This window comes from Pan paniscus, chromosome 18 (genome assembly GCF_029289425.2).
Source record: "Pan paniscus chromosome 18, NHGRI_mPanPan1-v2.0_pri, whole genome shotgun sequence".
NCBI lineage: Eukaryota > Metazoa > Chordata > Mammalia > Primates > Hominidae > Pan > Pan paniscus.
The window spans coordinates 96,254,860-96,275,735 of NC_073267.2; the positions used below are offsets into that span (position 1 = coordinate 96,254,860).

Sequence of the window (20,876 nt, forward strand, 5' to 3'; positions counted from 1 at the left end):
GCAGCAACCTCCCAGCCCCCAATCAAGGGGTCTGCTGCTCTCCTCTGTGGTGGCAGAGGAGAGAAAGTGGGACAAAGTCCTCAAAGAAATGCCTCATCCCCAAGTAACTCACTCCCTGTGCTGTGCGCATTATCGCTACGTCAACTTTGGAGGAGATGGAAGGAACCACCCTCAGAACAACTCTCCTTCCATGGGGGAGAAAGTTTACAAGCAAAACTTTAATTTGGTCCAGTAATTATCTATCTCTCGATGTCTCCTCTTCCTTGTGAAGTGTTGTTTCCTGGGATCGACTGACTTCTTTACCGCCGGGGTGTTAATCTGATTACCAGGCTGGTGAGCACCGCCTTCAAAGCGTGTTTGAAGCAGTGTCGGTCTTCTTTGTAGTAACGGGGAAAGCAGAGATTCAGAACAGGGCTTGGGGGATGGCGCCCCAGCGGTGCCAGGAGGTCCATCTCTCCAGGTGGAAAACCCAGGCCGGGTGTTCTCTGGGCCCTGCCTTCCACCTGCAGGCCGGCGGGGGTCCAATGAACCCACACCCAGGCTGAACTGGCCAGAAAGGGAGGGAACAGCATCTACACAAGCAGACTATGGCGACCACCAGAGAAAACAGGGCGGACAACCCAAATCTCCCCAGTCAAAGTTCCTCTAGGAAAAGATTAGACACGGCTCTGAAAGTTCCACTGGGCTAGACACCCGCCGAGTCTCCGTTTCACCTTGTCTGTGGAGACGCAGCTATGCGGTGTCTGATAATTGGACCGGACCTGGAAGCGCCGGGCTGTGGTCGCCCAAAGGCGTGGTGCCCGCATCAGCCTGGCTGCCCTGACCCAGGAAACACCGACCCTGTCCCAGGGCCCCAGCCACGGCCCAGGTCACCCAGCCGCGTGGGTCAGTCTCGCTCCCGCTGCTGCAAGTCGGGCTGTCTCTCCTGCTGGCCGTTCTCCTCTAACCAAAGCAAAGGAGGGCAGCACCGCCAGGGTCCTTGCCTATCCACGGAGGAAAAGACGGCAGTGGGTTCCGGAAAAGGGGGCGAGGAAAAAAAGTTCTCTCGGGATGGAAGGACTTGGTAGGGCCTTTAGAAAATCTAATTGCTTAGCCCCAGAAAAAAAAAAAAAAAAGGCAGCTGCCCAGGAAATAATGTCAAAATCCGGGCTAATTATATTATTAAAAACAAAGAAAAAAACGAAAATGAAAAGGAGCAGAGCGGTGAAGGGGATAAGGGAGGCTGAGTTCTAGCCGCATCCGTGTGTCCCGGAAGCGTTATCTGAGTGCTCCTTAAAAAAAAAAAGAGCTGCGGGACTTAAATTAGGGTTTTTCTTATCCACAAACCTGATTGCGCTACCGAGGGTTGGTGGGGGGAACGAGGTGAGGGGGCTGATTGCAAACAGAGGGTTCTCGATTTGGAGAAAGTTAGAGAGGCGGGCAGGACAATTTCACCCAGTTAGAGGAGGTGGAGGGGGGAGAAGGTTTCTGCTGGAGGTCCCAGAGCGGCCCAGAGCGCGCTCCCTTTGATTGGGCCTGGGACGAGAGCGCGGCGAGTCTCCGGCGGCCGCGGCGCGATCGGCTGGCTGTTTGTAATTCCATCCTTTTTTCATTAACATAAACACCACTTGAACAAAAATATACACGGCCACCTACTTCGTCGGGAAAGACAGTCCAGCGCCCACCGGCCAGTGCTCGCCCGCCTGCCGAGCCCCGAGTCCCGGCAACGCGCCCCGGGTGCTCCGGTCCACTCGGCACACGCCGCGCGCGGGGCTCGGCCGAGGTGGCTTCGGGTGGCTCTGAAGCCTCGGTCTTCCCGGCTCCCAGGACGCCCCCCGCCCCCGCCCCTCCATTCAGCCTGTCATCTCGGCCCTCCGCCGCCGCCGGAGCCCCGACGGAGGTGCTGAGTTGTCAACGCACATTCCTAGTTAAGCCACTTGTTGATAAACCCTCTAGGCAAATTGGTTCCGTCTTTACCTGCCCGCCCCGCCCCCGCCCCCGGCCCCAGCCGGCGCGCCCCTAATTGCTGGAGGAGCTCGACGCCGGCGGCAGCCTCTGCAGCGAGCTAATTGAGTTGGAACCCGAGCGGTCTTCGTTAAGCCGGACGCAAGGCGGGGACGGGGGAAGGGGGCGGGAGGTGAGACGCAGCCTGGGACCTCCGGCCTGGGGTTGGAGGCCCACGCTTGCTGGGGTGGGCTTTTGGTGGAGGAAGAGCAATCATGCGGAGGGCTCTGCCGCCGGGTTAAGTGGACGCAGCGACTATCTGGCGGTTCTCGGGGGTCTGCGTTCCCTGGTTCACAACCACCCCACCCCCACGCGCCTGTGCACATGTCCCTCCCGCCGCGCAGGGTCTCCGCGGGCGCGCCCCGCCCCAAATAGAGCTTACTACAGTAACCTGGGAGTCTCACATCTGCGCGTCCCCCACCCGCCCACCCCCGCACCGCCTGTACCCCAATTTCGGCCCGCACCCGACCAAATTTTTAAAATTGGGAGGGTTTGGGGGACTGCAATGGAAAATCAGCTGGCCCCGGCCCCAGACTCCGTCTACACTGGCACAGACAGGTGGAGTACAAAGCCGGTTTCCTGGATGATTCAGGCCCCAAATCGTAGGTAGAAATGTGCAAGTAATGGACCTTCGATCTGCTTTCCCTCCCTGAGCACATAATCCGTAGTATTCGCTGTTTCCCGTTGCCCCTATAGACACGCCCCAACCAATCTCGCACTGTAAGTGCATTTCTTGGGTTTTCCGGGGAAAAGCACGGTTCCAGCACCCCAGATTCGTCTACCTCGGATTCCGACCCAGGCGTCAGCCTCTAGCGGCAATCTCAGTTGCATCCAGAGAACAGCGCCGAGGCCTCCCACTCCCAACCCTCTCCCCTACTGGCTGGGGCGGGCAGGGGTTGGGGTTTGAGTAAGATCATGATACCCGGGGCCTGGGCAGTTTTACCACCGCCCAAGGGGCAGTCCCGGCGGGAGACGCGCGGGGCCTGGGTTTCCAGAAGGTGCCTCCCCAAGGGGGCGGGCCCCAGGTGCACCCCGGTGCCCCGAGGCCCCCCAGCCTGAAAGCAGGCCGAATCCGCCCTTGACCAAGTCAAGGCCAAGCGAGTGCAAAAAAGGCGTGTATGAGGGGGCCCCAAGACCTTTTCCCAGCCTGAAAAATTTTCGGCGTTGCAGCTCTGGCGTTCCTGGACCCCGGGCGCTCAGGCGCGCACCCCTCCCCTGGGCTGGTGAAGGTATAATAAACACGGCGTTCACGCCAGCAGGACCCATCATTAACCCAAACCGCGGTGGAAAGGAGCGCTCGGTTGCAGAGCTAGAACAGCAGTTACCAGCCGGGGCTGCCTGGCACCCTCCCGCCGCCGCCGGCGCCTTCATGGCCGCCGAGCTGCCTCGCAGCCAGGTCCCAATGCCGACCCCAGGGGGTGCCGCCCCTGGAACCCGCGGGGGTCCCAGGTCCACGCCAAAAGAAACGCGCTCTGCTTCTCCCGGGCGTTAGATGCACCGCCTCGGCCGAACGCCAGCCCTGGACAAATTTTTCCGGGAAGGCGACGTAAAGAATGTCAGACTTGCAAAACCAGAGTGCGCCTCGGCTGCTTAAAAAGGAGAGAGAGAGAGAGAGAGAGAAGTCAGGGGCAGGTGGGCAGCGGTGGAGGGGCGGCTGCCCTGGAGTCACGGACTTCAGCAGAGGCGGCTTAGCAAAAAACGCAGAAAAACGTGGGGGCGGCAGCGGAGGGAGTGTTGGACGCTTACCGCTGGTCTCACAAAAGAATGAATTTGATTCCTAATTAAGTTAGTTTTCATGGTGCATTAAATGGATCTCAGCTCAATTTTGGGAAAAAAAACAACGACCCCACTGAGAGAAAGCTTCGCCTGCAGCTGCCAGTGGGAACGAAGAGGTTTTCAAACCCTAAGGGAGGTGGGAGGAGAGGCCAGATAAAAGGATCAATGCTGACCTTGGGTATATAACAAAATATTTAAAATATGTTGAGGTTTACGCTTTTTTAAATAGCGGGTCTTATACATCTACCCATGTCAGGGATAGAATTTTTGCAGGTAATTAATTGCTAACTATTAGGAAAAAATCCCCAGGATGAGAATTAATTGGCACTGGGGTAGAGAAATGCAGAGCACATATGAAAACCAAGTGAACCACAGAAATTACTTTTAAAAACGAATAGGCGCTAGGATCTCTGTGTGATCAAATTGGTTAAAGATTTGCTGTATTGCAAACATTGAGAAAATACGTTTCAAAATAAAAGGACTAGAAAGTTTGAGTGGTTACTTTATGTTTTCGCCTCCATTTGATTTTTAAATTCTAGAGGGTAGAAAGCTTGCTGGCTGGTAACAAGGTGAGCACTGAGTGGCAAGGTGAGAGGCAAAAATAATCATCGTTAAGACGGGGATAACGCGCTTGTTATTTACATTGCTAGGAGCGCTCCAACCCTTAGGCTGAGGAGCAGAGGAGCAGTCTCTATGACACCCCAGGTAGAGACAGTGCCTGGGCCAGTCAGGGCCCCCTACTCCAAGGAATTCTCCCGGGAGGTCTGCTTTGCAGAATGGGGGACAGGGGCCCCTCTGACCTCCAAGGAGCTAAGTCCAAGCGGCTCTAAGGGCCCCGCTTTGCTCAAAGTCCTCCTGCTCCAATTCCTTGACTTGAAAAGAGCCTTCAATAAGGATTCTCCCTGAACACCCAGGGAGGGGCAAAGGGCGAATGAGAGCCTCCCCCAACCCCGCAGCAAAACAGCAACAGACAGTGCTGACGTTGAGGGCATGTTCAGGACAAAACCCCCACCCCTCACCCTCCCTGTCATTTCTCAGAAACTGGACTGTAGGGGGGTGAAGGCTGGGAAGTGGGGGTGGGAGCTGGTGGGGCCTCCCCAGGAGGCCTCAGATTTCCCCTGCTTTCCCCGGGGAGGTGGTCCCAGGCAGGACCCCAGGCTAGAAGCTGTTATTTTGTTATTAGGTGTTGTGGGAAGCTGGGGAAGGGGGATGCAGGAGCTTTCAAACCTGCCTTAACTTTGCCAGAGCCTCCAAGCAGATGACGACATTTCCCCTCCCCGCTTCCAGCCTCCCCGCTTCCAGCCTCCCCGCCAACCCCGTGCTTTTCCTGGGCTTGCTAATGGCAGCCCAGAGTCCAGATGCCACAGGGGTCTGCACTGTCGACTTTGGGAGAAGGGAGGGAAGTGCCTTAAAATCGATCCAGCATTTATTGGGCCCTTACTGTTTGCCTCTGTGCTGCACCTTGCTTTCCTGTCTGTGAAATGGGCTTCAGAACAGCAACTGCGCAAATAACAGCAATGCCTCAGCACAGTGCTTGCACACTGCGGGTGCTCAGTGGTTCTCTAATTATAACAGCATTATCTTTCCATTTAGTCTTCATGGCTGCCCTAGGGCACAGGGACTGTTATTCTTGCCATCCTGCAAAAGAGAAAGGGGGCTCAGAGAGGTCAAGAAGCTGCCCAGGGGCCACACAGCAGATGGGGCAGCGAGGTGGGATTCTGACCCAGTTCTGGGGCAGCCACTACAATGTGGTGGGGACCCCTTAATGAGGGGCTCTGTTGACTGCAGAGGGTGACTGGGGACCAAGCCCAGCCATGAGAGGATGGGGGCTACATCTGAGACTGTGTCACCGTCTTGGTGATGAGAAGTCATTCTGAGTTCTCCAAGGGCTCAAGGAGGCCGCTGGCTGACCCCCAGGCTCCTCCCAGAGCCCAGAGAGGAAGGTGCTCATTCACCAGCACGCAAGAGCTTAGACTCCCCACTCCTGCTCATGCCTGGCCCTGACCCTAAACTGCCAGGCTTGAAGGGGCTCTGCACCCCCAACAATAACAACCACAGCTAACGAATTTAATCAGCTCAGCCACCCAGAAAGGAGGTGCTGTCATTGTTCTTGTTTTGCAGATGAGGAAAACCAAGCACAGAGAGACAAAGCCACCAGCCCATGTCCCCATGTCACACAGCAGTGGAGCGGAGTCTTAGCCAGGTGGGACCCACACTCCCAATCACTAATGGCTATATTTGTTTGTTTAACAATTCGGCCATGGTTTGAGATTACGGTGCCCATCCCCCCACCCCCACCCCTGCCAGACCCTGCAGGACGCACTTCAGGTGTTCCTTGCCTGGTCCTCATGTCAGCTCTGTGGATGGGGACTGAGGCACCGAGAGATTAAATCATTTGCTCAAGGCCAGAGCTAGTGCCAGGGTCAGGACGGAACTCTTCTCCACCTCTGGGAGCCTTCCTGCATTAGCGGGGTTTTAAACCCAGAGCTGAGAATGGGGGCCTCTGGAGTGGGGCTCTGGCCACCCCAAACCCCGCTTCTTCCTCAGGGTACTCCCCTGCAGCCAACCAAGGAAATCCATCCATGTGAATGGAATCTGTGTATGCGTATGCTTGTATTGTGCGCTCTCTGTGTGTGCATTTGTGTGTTCTCTGTGTGTGCCTGTGTGTGCATCTGTGTGTCCTGTGTGTGTTCTGTGTGTGCCTGTGTGTGTATTTGTTTTCTGTATGTATTTGTGTGCTCTCTCTGTGTGAGGTGTGTGTGTGCACGTGTTGTGTGTATGTGCCTGTGCATGTGTGTGTGTTGCTGTCTCCCTGCACGTCTTTGCCTTCCATCCACACCTCCCTCACTGTGCTGAGTCCCCGATTCTCCCACAATCTTTGTATATGTCTCTTGGGGCCTCGCCCCTGTCCCTGAGCCTCTAGATGTCTCTGAATTCTGATGAGGGAATATCCTCGGTCTCTCTCTGGGGTGGGCAGGGGTTCCTCTGTCTCCCTGTGCCTCTGTTCTGCGTGCACCCCACCTGGCTCCCACCCTGAACTTTTCTTCTTTACTGACTTGCCAGGGGCTGTGTTACCTTTGCCCACGCCAGGCACACAGGATCTGGCTCTCCAATCGATTTTGCAAAACAAACAAACAAAACAGGCCGGTGGGTCTGTGCATGTCTGCACACGTCCAAGTGTAAATCCTTGAAGGGGTTCCTGGAGTGGCTGAACTACAACCCGGCTGGGACAAAAAGGACCCAAACTAGCCTTGGAGGAGGGTGTGAGACGAGGGAGGCGCGTTTTTTCTCAGGGAACCCTGGACTGTGGGCAACATCTTTGAGCCAGTAAAGCCCCTTCCTCCCTTCCCAAGCCTGGCATCACTTGGTTGAGTGGATTTTGTTTTCTCCCTTAAAACAAAACAAAACAAAACAAAAACTTGTTTGCATCATTTTCAACATCCTCTAAGCGGGAATAGACAGGGCATTACGAGCCATAAATGGAGACCAATGGGTACATGTTGAGTGTACACATTAGCAGGTTTCTGGGAGCAAATTGCTACCTTTGATTAAGAAACAAACCTGAACGCGTTCCCCTTTCACCTCTGTTTCCATGGTCCCCATTTCCAGGGGTCTCCCTGGCTTCTGATTCCCTCTTCCCTGTGGGGTGAACATGCACGCCTATCGCACCTCTCTCTTTCAAATCTGAAACTACACAACACCTGCCCAGTGAAATTTAATTTGTTTTCCTTTTGGTTGGTCTTTTAGAAACCAATTCACGTTCCCATCTCTTTTCTCTTTGTTGCCTTGCTCCCTCCCGGTCTCGGAAGGACTTATAATTCCACAGAGAGCAACTGAGTCACAGGCCTGCTCCCTGTCTTTCTCTGCTGCCCCTTTTTGGCATCAATTTCCTTTAATGTGGACACTTTGCTCAGAAACAAATTCTGGGAGCCCCTTCAACACCCCCCCCCCCAACTTACATGCCCCATATGCACACATTCATGCTGTAAGGAAAATAGTATCACCATCTTTCCAGGCAGAACTGTCCATGCAGCAGAGATTAAAAATCTATCGGGATGCCTCAGGCACTGCCCCTGTGGGAAGACAGAGCTGCAGACGGGCCGGGCGTCCAGCAAGGGAGCACTGGGAAGCTCACTGTCTCAGGCGCTTTCTGTTTCTGAGAGCCACGTGTACTGCAGATGCAAGAAATCTTCTGAAAATCTCACCGGGAAGAGGGCTGGAGATTCCTGGGCTGCAATGTTGTCAAATATTTCCTTGAAGAACATCATGGAAAATGCGTACATTTGGGTAAAAGGGCCGGTGGAAGGGGCGAGCTCGGGCTGCGGCAGCACAAGCACCAGACTTTTTTCTTTTACATTTTTCCTTTTATTTTTTCATTTTTTCCTTTTATTTTCTTTTTTCCTTTTATTTTCTTTTCTCTTTCTTTCTATCCTTTTTCTTTTTTTTTCTTTTATTTTTTCCTTTTTTTTTTTTCATGACCAAACTAATGAACGTCTCTATATTGTTCAGCTAAGGGGAGATTCACTGCCAGGGCCTGGGACCAGGGATCGCCCTCGTCATAGCTGCTCCCCAAAGTTGGCCTTGATGGTCCCCACAGGTGGGTTCCCAGTCCCATCTGTGCTAAGTGGGTGTGACAGGGCTGGGTAGACCAGCGCGTGCCACCTTTCTCTCCTCCTCACCTTGTGGTACCTTCTTGAAGAGTCTGGGGAGGAGCCCAGAGCCTGGCTTGCTACTTGCTCCTGACTGAGTACCTTGGTTTGAGATTGATCAGGCAGCAGCAGGCACAAGTGAAGACAGCACCCCTAATATGTGTGGCTTGGGTCAGGAGCTCTCCTGATAGTGCCATCGCCCCCAGACACTGGGGGACCCCGGGATTTGGGGCCTCTTCTGCTGCAGGTTCCGCAGGTCTCGCCTGCGCCGGCGTCTTCCCTCTGCCCACTGCAGATAGGTGGCTCCGTGCCCTGGGCACACAGCCTCTCACAGGCCCACTGGGAACCCAACACACATGTCCCCGCATCTCCACACCACACCAAGAGCTGCCACCACACCCCTCCCAGAGCCACAAAGCCGGTAAATGTCACTCGATGGCTACAAAAATAAAGTCAGAGCGTCATTTCGCTTCCCTGGCACCTGAGATCAAAAGAGAATCAGCATTACAGTGGGATTTTGTGAGCTAGTGATGACCTTGAGGCGCCTAGCCAGGGCACAGGCAGGGTTCCGAAACCGATCGCTGTGTGGTCACTGCATTATTGCCTTCTTACTATGACTGCGTGTCAGGCGGCGTGGAAACCCTGGGACGGTCTTCCCTTCGCATAGCCATGCGCTACTGTACACACATGGCCTGACGCTTGGGCGGAGAGAGTACTGGTCACCACGTGGACCCTGTCCTTGCAACGTGCTGTAGCCAGAATTCATTTTGCATCCACCGGTCTCCCACGGAGTTCTGTTTCCTCAGGCACTGCACTGTATACAACTCTAAATGCACCCTGCATGGAACCCATTGCAGGGCACACGCAGTCTACATGTATCCCAGGTTTTATGCTCACAGAACCTGCAATACTCCGTGTCTGGAATACGTTATTTGCTGCACGCCTCCCAGAGGAACATGTAACGTCTGTGTAACATGCTATCCTGCACACATCTGAAAGAATCTGTGTACATAACACTATTATGCTGTGCACACATTTCCTCATATTCTGTGTAGAGAGCACCTCATTTTGTACTCAAATATTCGGCTTCCATAACAAGTTACATTGCTCACATCTTAAAATATTCATTACACGTGAAACCACCGCATGGTACCGACATCCTTCTGGAATGTCCCGCACAGAGGCTGATATATGTGCACAGTTCTCACTGTTCTGCGTGCCCAGCCCCTCACGCTGGACGCCCACCTCACACTCTTCTGCCAAGGGAGACTTTGGTTCTCCCCTTCCCTGTGCTGGCTGTACGGGCCACAGTCCTCTGCACGCCAGCAGCATGACGCGTGCACAATTAGAGCGTGCGAGAAGTATCTCAGGTATCTGTACACAGACCTTCTTATAATCCACCCGCTGGGCCTGATATTTCCCCACAGTCCCCTAGTCCCCAGGGCTGCGCTTTCACCCACAAATATCCCTCCCGCGCTCCTCCGCCAGCCGTGAAGTTTCGTTTCCCCCGGCCGGGTCCTCCTTCCCTCCCTTCCGAAGCCCCGAGGACAGGCCGCTTCCCTCCCGCCCAGCTCCCGCGTCGGGTCCTGGCTGGCCGCCCTACCTTGAGGCGTCGTTTGAACCTCGCCTCGCAGGGGGTTGGAGGGAGCGGGGGCGGGCGAGGAGGGCGCGGGCCCGGCGTTAATGCCGAGCGCGGGCGGCGGTGGCCGGCGGGGCGGCTGCCCTCGCGGTGGGTGGTCGGCGGCCCCCTGCCCCGCCCGCGCGGCCGGCCTGGGCTCCCTCGGAGCGGGATCTGGTTCCCCGCTCGGGTTACGGCGCGCTCTCGGCCCGGGCGGCTTCGCTTAAGCAATTAGCTAGTAAAAATACCTTGGGCCTGGGGAGTGGGAGGCGTTGCAGTCGTGTCCGTTTTTACACACCCCCCACCCTGCTCGGCCAATTTCAGGATTCCTGGGGCCAGAGATGGGGCGCAGATTTGTTTTGGGGTGGGAGGGGGCCGGTCTTCATGGATTTTAATCCAAGAGCAAAAGGCTGCCCGCGATCTCTGTCCCTGTCTGCATTTTCTCCTCCATCCCTGGAGCTGAGCCCCTGGGGTTTTTGTTTCTGTTTGTACAACCTAAGCCTTCCCTGCATGGTCTTGTCCAACCCTCCGTACGACTCCAAGAAATAGGAACCATGATGAGTTCCATTTTTCAGATAAAGAAACTAAGGTGCAAAGAGCTTATGCATCATCCTTACATGGTGGGGCGAGTTCAAATTCCCCTGCCTTTGGGGTTCGCGGCAGCGGGGCCCCTCTGCCCTGAGCACCGCTGAGCCTCACCCCGTGGTCAGGACACTTAACGCCCTGGTTCTGCAATCGGGCCAGGTTTGGATACTGGCTTTGCAGGGTGACCCAGGACCTGGAGTGACCTCGCAGAGCTCCATCTGTGAATGAGGAGGGAACTTATACTGACTTGGTAGGGGCATCGGTGAATATTACACAAGTCTCTTAGGGACACTTAACCAGGGTCCTGAGTTCATGGTTGGTGCCTCACAGGTTCACAGATGGGCTCCAGACATTTGGTGAAACCTTCAAAATCATTCTACGAATGTCACAAATATGCACCTTCTGGGGGCGGGGGCAGGTCGGACTAGTTTTCAAAGGATTGACAGCCAAGAGGAAGGTTAGGAGCAGACAAGGGCAGTTCATCGAGTGAGGAGCAGCGCCTGGTGCCTGGGCAGCAGTGGATGAGCCTGTTATTATCTAGTATTCGTAGTTGTCATTGCTATTTTATCACCATCAGTTCCCCAATGGGGGCTCTCTGTCCCCTTGGCCCTGGGAAGCCAGGGCTGTGTAATGATGGCAGAGGCATTTCTAAGCCCCATTCTCTCCACTCCCCGCCTACACAGAGGCACATGGGAGAGTGAAACGCCAGGAAATTTTGTCCTTGGACGTAGAGAGGGGAGACGGAGAGTGTTCATCTCTCAGTGCTGGCTGATAAGAGAGCCAAGTCCATGCTGAGCCTCAGTTTCTCCACCCTAAAAATGTAGGATCAAGGGAGACCTCTCAGGGACATTGTAAGAGCTGAGAATGCAGTCTCTGAGCATGAAGGAAAGCCCTTCTTGCTACGGCTGTGCTTTTCCCCAGAATTCAGGGGGTCCCCTCCAAATTACAGAGCTGGGAGCTCATTCGCCTCCTCTCTCACGCCCCCACTTCTACACACACCCAGCAGTAGAGATGAGCAGTTGGGGAGAGCCTCCATCTTTGGCCTTCCTGAGACTCCCAGGCCTACTGCGCCGGCTCTTTCGCTGGGCTCCGTGACTGGCTGTTCTGTAAGGTCTGGTTTGCTGTCAGAGCCGGTGAAAGGGCAGAAAGAAGGGTGGAAAGGAGGGAAAAATGGATCTCCGGGTTAGCCAAAGATGGGACCTGCTGCTTCCCTTCCCCAACTGAAGAGGGCCCAAGAGTGAAGGAGTCTGCTGGGAAAGGGCTCCCCAACTTCATGCTCTAGAGACCCCCTCACTTTGAAGGCGCCCCATGAGTGGGGGAGGGGCGAGGGGAAGGGAGATGCTATTTCCACTTTCAGAGAGCCGCAGCGTGCGCCCTGCACCCCTAGCTGGCTTAAGAGCTGTGCAGCCTTCTCTGCTCACCTCTGCTAAGGGCCAGATGTGCTCTGGCAGTCGGCAGTAGCGACCCCTTCCTGGGAACAGAACTTTCCTCCCGAGGCCAGTGTCTCCTTATCTGCAACTGCCATTTGCCACACACACACACACACACACACACAAGTTGGGAGAGAATGTGAGAATGCTTGTGTTCGTGGACGTGTGCGCACGTATGGAGCGGCGGTACCTATGATTATTTGCGCGTGGCGCCTGGCTATGCGTGGGCGAACGCGCAGTGGAGAACATGTGGGCGTGCATGAGGTGTGCACTTAAACCAAAGTGTGCCCTCCCCGTTGGGCAGGCCTGTGTGTTGGTCCAAGGCTTGGGAGCGCCTGAGCTGTGTGAGGGTCGCTGGGAAGGGTGTTTGAGGCCGTGGGCGCTGCGGTGCGTGTCTGTGTGCGCGGAGGCTGAGCTGCTTGTGTGAAGTGGTAGCGGGTCTGCCAGAGAGCGTTTACCTGCGTGAATGCACAACCACACACTACGGGTCACGTCCCACACTCATTCTTTACCTAGGCGGGCTAGGCTGTCTGCGCGCGGAGACCCAGAGAGGCCAGCGGAGGGGCAACGCGGGAAGGCGGCTCTCTTCTCCCGCGAGCGCAGATCTGGCGGAGGAGGCGGCGACTGCCCGGCAGGCTGCGCCGGCGAGCCCCCCAGCTCCTCTCACCGACGTGCCAGGCGCCCCGAAGGCGACAGGCGTCTCCCGCCGAAAATGAAGGCGTCCGAGCAAGGAAGGTGGGGGCGGGTAGTTAGCGGGAGACAAGGAGTCCGGAGAAAACCGAGAAGAGGGTGGGCTTTGAACGCGCCGCGCCGCGGGCCGTGCTGCGAGCCCGGCACACGCCTCTCGCCCCAGCTCGCGCTGGGGCTTGGCCTCTAGGCTCTTCGCGATTACCCGCGAAAACACCCCTCGCCCCCCTCTTCCCAACCCGGAACCCTGGAGGGAGAGGCCGGGCCCGGCCAGCAGTCGGTGCGAGAGCAGCACTCACCTGGGTCTGTGCGCGCCGCGTTGCGCCAGGGCTCCTGCGCTGTCCTGCGCTCCGCTCTCGGCACCACCTTTCCTGGCTCCACCGCCCCCAGCCCGCACCCGAGCGCTGAGGTGGCAAGGGCAGGTCTGCGTGCGAGCCCCCCGCGGGCTGGCAGCCAGGCGCGCGAGGGCCGCCCTTGCCGGCGCTCCCAGCCCGCGCTGTCTGCTCTCAGGAACCTGGCCTGGCGCGCAGTGTCAGAGGCCCCCGCGGCGGCGGCAGGCCGAGCCCACAGGGGCATTAGGCCAACTCCCCCCTCCCGCCCTGCGCACGCGGAATTCTCTATTATTATTATTAAAGAATCCCCCAGAACTTGTTTACGTTAAACCCTGTAAACTTCCTGCCAGGGCCTTTGCCATCTCTCGGGAAATCGGAACCTGCGCTTTGAAAATGGGGCCGCGGGGCCAAATAGGCGGGTTTTCAGTGTGTGTTGGGGGTGGGGGAGGGCAACTGAACTACGTGTGAGTTCAGATCCGAGCGTGGCGTGTGTACGCGTGAGTGGGAGTGAGTGCGAACTTAAGCTCCTGTGGGCCTTAAGCTTCCGTGTCAGCGAGTGCATTAGTGGGTGCGCACATGCCTGAGCGCCCTCTGCACATGAGTGTGCACACACGCATGGGTGTGTTTACACGTCTGTTTGCGTAATTTACCGGGTTTGCATGTGCATCAAGACATGTATGTGTGTGCTAATGTGTGGACAAGAGCGCGAGGGTGTGCGCGCACGGGTGAGTGACTGAGCACGCCGCTTGTTCCCGGGCCTGTGCGATCTGGGTCGCCTCTGGGCCAGCGGGTTCTCACTCGCCCCTGTCAGGCCCGCGGCGCCCGAGACAAAGCGGCCGCGACTCGTGCTGCGCTTTCGTTTTCCGCCTGCGCTCTGCCCCGGCGGCTGCCCGCCCGCTCGCAAGCTGCTGGGCGAGTCCGAAAAATCCCGGGCGCGGCGCAGTTCTTCCCGGGGCGGGGAGAGTGGGTAGGCGGTCCCTCGCGGGAACTTACGCCGGCCGGCCGCGAGGACCGGAGTCGAGCCGGCTGTGCCTGCGATGGTCACGACCGGGAGGCCGCCGCACTTGCGATTTGCTACAGAGCTGTGCGCGTCGGGGAAGGCCCCGGCCCAGGGCGCGTTTCCCGCCGCGCCGCCCGGGCGGGGAAGGCGGGGCCCAGCGCGCACCGGGGCTGAACCGCGGGCGGAGGGCGCATTAACACTTGCTCGCCAGGTTGGTGGAGGCGGGGCGGATTCTGCTGGCGGCCGCGGGGCGGCGAGAGTGGGGGCTCTTTAAGCGCCCACCAACGCGGGGGCCCGAGGGGGGCAGGGACGGAGGGAGGGAACTCCGGGAGGGTCTTAGGCCGACCCGCGAGAGGCAGCCGAGCGGAGATGGAGTGAAGGCTGCCTCGCCCGGAATCTCGGAGCCGAGCGCCGCGGGCGGCGGGGACTCAGGGCTGCTCCCGGCTGGGGCGCACGGCCGTAAGCCCTGGAGGTGGTGCCTCCCCCCAAAAAATACCGGCGGGGGTAGCTTCCTCACGGCCTCCGCCCGGGCTGCCCTCGGCCTCAGCTCGGCTCCTTTCCTTGTGGGAGGGCGAGAGAGAAAGAGGGAGGAGAGAGGTGGGGGAGGCGGGAGTTGGAGAGAGAGGGGCTCTGAGCCAACCGCCGGCGGATCCAGCAGCTCCTCGGGGAGGGCGGGCGGGAGCGCGGGGGCGGGCGCGCCGCGGCTCGCTCGGGAGAAGTGGCCGCCGATGACGGCAGAGGTGCAGCCAGCCCCGCGCGCGCAGCCCCCTCCCCCTCGCCCTCCTCCCCCCCCTCGTCCTCTTCCTCCTCCTCCTCCTCCTCCTCCCGGCCCGTCCGCGGCGCAGAGCAGCGGCGGCAGCGGCGGCGGCGGCAGCAGCCACCCGATGTCTTCGGCGCCCGAGAAGCAGCAGCCACCGCACGGCGGCGGCGGCGGCGGCGGCGGCGGCGGCGGGGGAGGCGGCGCGGCCATGGACCCCGCGTCGTCCGGCCCGTCCAAGGCCAAGAAGACCAACGCCGGCATCCGGCGCCCGGAGAAGCCGCCCTATTCCTACATCGCGCTCATCGTCATGGCCATCCAGAGTTCACCCACCAAGCGCCTGACGCTGAGCGAGATCTACCAGTTCCTGCAGAGCCGCTTCCCCTTCTTCCGCGGCTCCTACCAGGGCTGGAAGAACTCCGTGCGCCACAACCTCTCGCTCAACGAGTGCTTCATCAAGCTACCCAAGGGCCTTGGGCGGCCCGGCAAGGGCCACTACTGGACCATCGACCCGGCCAGCGAGTTCATGTTCGAGGAGGGCTCCTTTCGGCGGCGGCCGCGCGGCTTCCGAAGGAAATGCCAGGCGCTCAAGCCCATGTACAGCATGATGAACGGGCTCGGCTTCAACCACCTCCCGGACACCTACGGCTTCCAGGGCTCGGCCGGCGGCCTCTCGTGCCCGCCCAACAGCCTGGCGCTGGAGGGCGGCCTGGGCATGATGAACGGCCACTTGCCGGGCAACGTGGACGGCATGGCCCTGCCCAGCCACTCGGTGCCCCACCTGCCTTCCAACGGCGGCCACTCGTACATGGGCAGCTGCGGCGGCGCGGCGGCCGGCGAGTACCCGCACCACGACAGCTCGGTGCCCGCCTCCCCGCTGCTGCCCACCGGCGCCGGCGGGGTCATGGAGCCGCACGCCGTCTACTCGGGCTCGGCGGCGGCCTGGCCGCCCTCGGCGTCCGCGGCGCTCAACAGCGGCGCCTCTTACATCAAGCAGCAGCCCCTGTCCCCCTGTAACCCCGCGGCCAACCCCCTGTCCGGCAGCCTCTCCACGCACTCCCTGGAGCAGCCGTATCTGCACCAGAACAGCCACAACGCCCCAGCCGAGCTGCAAGGTGAGTGGGGAGGCCGAGGGCGCCCTGGTCCCCGGGAAGTCGAGTCTGAGTGGCAGCGGGACCCAGCCAGGGGCGAGCCCCTCCACTTCTGTGGTCGGAACCCCAAGGTTGAGGGGAGGCACCAGCTCCCCAAGGTGTCTCTTGGCCCCACCTCTCCCCCTTCGAAGAGTGACTACCGCTCTTGACCCTAGTTTGGGCCAATCTGTTTCTCTTTCTGTTCGAACTCCAGCTGCCAGCTGCTCCAGGCCTGACCAGGTAGGCCGGTCCTTAGCCAGATGTCCCAGACCGCAGTGCCCTAAGTCCTTTTGTGTCCCTTAAGCCCTCTCACAGCTCGGAAAGATCCTGGGATGGACCCAAGGCTCCCAGCCCTGGCCAGATGGCTGTCCCTCCCTGGTGGTGGCCCTCAGGCTGCCTGGAGAGCTGCCTCTGCCTGGGGCTGGGCGGAACGGAAGAGTTAGGCCCAAAGCCGCTGGGCCAGCGCTCAGAGGCTCAGCCCCGGCCTTTCAGGGAACCAGACCTGGCAGAGCCACAGCTGAGTCCAGGGGCATTTTGTGATGACTGAGGCAGGAGGGTGCCGTGGCCAGGCCCCGGAGGGTCAGAGCTGCAGACCGGGCCATGGGGGCTCCTTGTTTTTTAGGATCCAAGTTTTCAGGTCCCCACACCCCCAACACCCCTGATACCCCAATACCCCGAACATGCAGAAGCATCTGCCAAGGGAGATGCGGCAGCCTCGCCTCCCGATTCTGCCCCAGGCCCCCCGCAGTCTGCAGGCCCAGCTCTGGAAAAAGCTGGAGTGAGCTTGCCAGGGCCAGTCCAGGGTCAGCTGTCAGCAGCCCCAGGAGGCAGGAGCCAGGCCTGGAGGCCTTAGGCAGCCTCTCTGCGGGCGGACTCCCCGGCTCCGGGGCCTGTTCTCTGGAGAAGCTTCTTCTCACCCCTGCTGCTGGCCTGGCGCTGGCCCTGCACTGGCCTCTCCTTCGACCCCGCCGGCAGTCGTAGCCTCTGAGGTTGGGGGTGGTGGTGGCTGCCCTGGCAGTGACGGCCATGGGCGTTAGGGGCCCTCCACTTAGCCTCCCTCACCACTTCCCCTATGGCTCTGGAAGCCCTGGGCCCCTGCACGGTGTCCGAGGCTGGACAGGCACGCAGCAGGCAGGCAGGCAGGCACGCAGCAGGCAGGCAGGCAGGCAGGCCGTGGCAAGTGTTCTGGAGTCTTTTCCTTGGGTGCGCAGCCGGAAGGCCGGGACTCGGGGAGGAGGGCGGGGAGGCGGCCGTGCTCTGGAGCCAGGCTGGCAGGCCCTGTGCGCCCCACGGGAGCACTGCTCCTCTGCCTGAACTCTGAGCCACCGTGGCTAACTCTTCTGCTCCCCCAACCCCTCCTGTCGCCTCGCCTTGCAGGCATCCCGCGGTATCACTCGCAGTCGCCCAGCATGTGTGACCGAAAGGAATTTGTCTTCTCTTTCAACGCCATGGCGTCCTCTTCCATGCACTCGGCCGGCGGGGGCTCCTACTACCACCAGCAGGTCACCTACCAAGACATCAAGCCTTGCGTGATGTGAGGCTGCCGCCGCAGGCCCTCCTGGTGCAGGCAGGCGGGTCACAGGGACCCTGGACCGGCACAAGAAACTGCTTTATTCTCGAGGTATAACCGTCGGCAGAAGGAAAGGGTTCCACCTCTCCCCAACCGGAGTTTTTGGCAAGGAGTCCGCAATGCAAAGACACAGCGCTGCGGTTGGCACCTCCTTCCTCACTCCCTCAAAATTGTTAAGAAATGGTAGTGGTGGGTCTGATCTGACTGCAGCCATCGGTAAATAAAAGTTTTTGATCCTGTTGAACCCGCCTGAGACGGTGCTGTGCAGGGGACAGCCTTCCGCATCCACACAGGAATTCTGCTGAGGTCCCCCCTCCTTCCGGCCAATGGCAGAAGTGGGGGAAAATTTTTAGAAGAAAAGCAAACATGTGAGACCAATCATTATCAAATACTTTTATTTTTTGGTTGAGTATTTATCTTTTTATTTTTTATTTTTTTTTGGAAGAATGTCTTGGAATGCGCAAGTCTCCCTTTAGAGCCGTCTTTTGCGGGGAGCGGGAAGTGACAAGAGCTCAGATCTCCCTCCCGATCTCCCTCCCCACCTCCGAAGTCTCCTCCGTGGACCACAGGTGGATCTTTGTGCGAACAACTTGCATTTCGGAAGCCACTGTCCGTCTTTAAACAGAAAGTCGAAGGAGCCACGAAGCAAGCGGCCGTCCGGGCATCCGCCTCCGTCCCCTTCCATGTTCCTCCTCTTCCTTCGCTTCAGCCTCTTCTGTTATGTTTTGTCTTGAATTTTATTTAGACTTTTTCAGTGGGTATTTTTCTGTCTCCCAACCTCTACTGTAAACTTTCTGGTCCGAGAACGAGCCGAACACAGCGCGACGCAGGGACTAGGACGGCCCGGTGACCGCGCGGATTCAGGATTGCGGGGACGCAGAAAGGTTAAGGCACTTTTAAAAACTATAGCAAGGCTCCTGTTTATTTATTCTACTTTCTTTCCCTAATAATCAAAACACCGCGTAGGCTCCTCCGTTTATCAGTATTAATGGTGTAACTTTGTTGGCAATATTTGCCGTGTAGAATTTTTTTTAGATATCCATTGTAAATTTGAAACAAAGACCGATCTGTGTAAAAACAAATTTCCATATGTTTTATATAAATATATATATAATATGAAGGACTACCCTCCTTTTTTTTTTTGTATTTTGGCTGCTAGAGTGCAGCATTTGTGACACGTATTTGAAATTTGAAATTTCCTTCTGCACTGTATAAAAGGACCATTTGAGGATGTTTTGCCTTTTGTGTATTTTTTCCTAAAAAAAGAACAAAAATAAAAATGTATAACATTTGTACATGGCCTTTAAAATTGTATCAACTAGAAATAAAATTGCATGAGTATTTTATTGGGACTGAGATTGTAGAATACCTTCCAGACTCCCAAAGATAGAGGGGGGAAAAAAGAAAAAACAGGCTTTGGATCTCTAGACGTTTAAAAATTTACAATCTGGGTGATTCTGAGTACTTTTTTCTTTTTTGGCAAATCCTCCTCTTTTCACTCTTCATTCCACTTTGAAGTAAACGCTGGACAAGAGGAACTATTTTTCTTGGCTTCTGTTTTTTAAGAAGAGCCCTTTGCCCCTCTAAATGTCATTGATCGTTTTAAAGAAATAAACTTTTAAAGAACACTATAGACCTCCTTCCCCTAGGGAACACCAATTAAACCATATATGTGCACATATATGTGTATATACATATATATGTATATACATATATGTACATATATGTATACGTGTCCATGTACATAATATATGTTTTTTTGCCACTACAAGACCAATGAGAGTTTTACTTTGGGTTTCCGACTTTCTTGTTCTCTTGCTGTAGCTGTTATAAATCGTGAATCAACTTTAAGGTTTTTTTGTAGTTGTTGGTTTGTCTTGTTTTGTTTTGGCTTTTTGGTGCCTTGTTCTTGGTTTTCCCCGATAGAAAATCAAGCAAAATCTAAATGAGGCAAAAGGGCGCTTGGTGGGCCAGGTGACAGGCACCTTTCCAATCCTGTAACATTTATCTCCTAAGTCACAGTTCGTCCTCTCTGGGGGAAAAATATTTTTTAACACTTGTATCTTCCACTGACCACCCTCTTTCTATTCCAGTTCCCGGCTACCGAGAAAAACAAACACAGTAAGTCACATTGTTGGTGCGGTCCTTCCAGACCCACCGCAGTTTCTTGCGTCGTGGGGTCGTGAGTCTCTGAACCTGGTTCTTCTCAGAGTTGACATTTTGGACGTGGGGGTAATTTCTCCGGTGCTCTGTTACATCAAAATTATCAATAAACTCGCCTGGGCAATTAATGTCCCCAACTAACAGCTGTCTATAAAATCGAGATAAAGGGGACAGGAAAAGGCCGGCGACTCCATCCCTTGGGGTCTCCGGCGGGCCGAAGCGTCAGGCCAGGCTCTGCCGGGCGCACGCGCCTGGCCCTGCGCTCCGAGAGCAGGTTCGCAGCAGGCGGAGAAGGCGGTCCTCCTGGGGCGAAGGGTCTTCTCTGCACCCTCCGCCTCCCACCAGAGCCCGGAAAACCAGTCCTGAGAAGAACCCCCAGGCCTCCTAGCGCGGGAACGCTGCGCTCGCGTCCGGTCAGCCTCTGCAGGCCAGAGGAGCTGGGAGCCCCTCCTCTCTCCCGCAGAGGCTGCGGCCCAGTTAGGGCAGAGGCTCCGGGGAAGAGGGGCTGATTAGGAGAAACCCAACTGCGCGCTCCCAGGTTTTCTTCTGCGGAGTCTCCAGCCCCTGCACCCACTCACTTGGCGCCCTGGCGGGCCAGAGGCCCCCGTGCGCCGTGGTTGTGCGTGGCTTTGGCGCCGCTGGACTAGCGTCCAGGGCGGCGGCAAAGCCCGGTTTCCTGTTCATCTCCTTGCCTTCGCTTCAGCGGGATCTCCCAGCGCACCCATGTCCAGGTCTAGCGGGGCGGGAGGCACCCAGGGGGGCTTGTGCAGGAAAACCGCTCCGGATTGCCCGAGGACGGTGACCGGCCTCGGTCTTCCGGCCTGACTTGCGGCCTGGGAATGAGAGGGAAAGTCCAGCCTTCCCGCAAGGAGATCCTGGCTCCAGGCAAGCCCGGAAGGGCCAGATAACGCAACGAAACTGCCTCTGCGCCCGCGTCCGAGATTTCGCGCTGCCGCTGCTGCAGCGCCGAGACTGCGCTCGGCTGGGCTGTGTCTTCCTCGGGGTCCATTGCGTCCTGGGCTCGCACAGGGGTCGCGAGTGAAGCTCCCACGGCTGCGGGACGCCGCAAAAGCGCGCCCAGCATGTGCAAGTCACAAGCTTAAAACGCAAAGGGCTCCTGAGTCTGGTGCGAAATTATGCGCCCTGCGTGCATGAAGGACCCCTAGGATCAGCTAACACAGAGGCGTCCTAGGTAG

The 20,876-nt window shown here is 57.4% G+C and overlaps 1 protein-coding gene and 1 long non-coding RNA gene across 2 annotated transcripts in view; one reads left to right on the forward strand and one right to left on the reverse strand.

Moving 5' to 3' along the window:
- Positions 1–13,216, reverse strand: part of LOC103786488 (uncharacterized) — a 34,315-nt gene extending 21,099 nt beyond the window's left edge. Inside the window, exon 1 of the long non-coding RNA XR_004666961.3 lies at positions 13,028–13,216. This is a non-coding gene — a long non-coding RNA (uncharacterized LOC103786488). The remainder of the gene's footprint in view (positions 1–13,027) is intronic.
- A 1,152-nt stretch (positions 13,217–14,368) lies between these two features.
- FOXF1 (forkhead box F1) lies at positions 14,369–19,821 on the forward strand. Its single transcript, XM_034940859.3, has 2 exons — positions 14,369–15,932; positions 17,325–19,821. The coding sequence occupies exons 1-2, from the start codon at positions 14,789–14,791 to the stop codon at positions 17,483–17,485; spliced, it is 1,305 nt and encodes a 434-aa protein (XP_034796750.3). The 5' UTR covers positions 14,369–14,788; the 3' UTR covers positions 17,486–19,821.
- The last annotated feature ends 1,055 nt before the right edge of the window (positions 19,822–20,876 follow it).

Bases quoted from the DNA above. Each gene is read 5' to 3' on its own strand.
- FOXF1 (XM_034940859.3), top strand. From the start codon at position 14,789: ATGACGGCAGAGGTGCAGCCAGCCCCGCGCGCGCAGCCCCCTCCCCCT. The intron at 15,933-17,324 runs GTGAGTGGGGAG...CTCGCCTTGCAG, and splicing joins CGCCCCAGCCGAGCTGCAAG to GCATCCCGCGGTATCACTCG.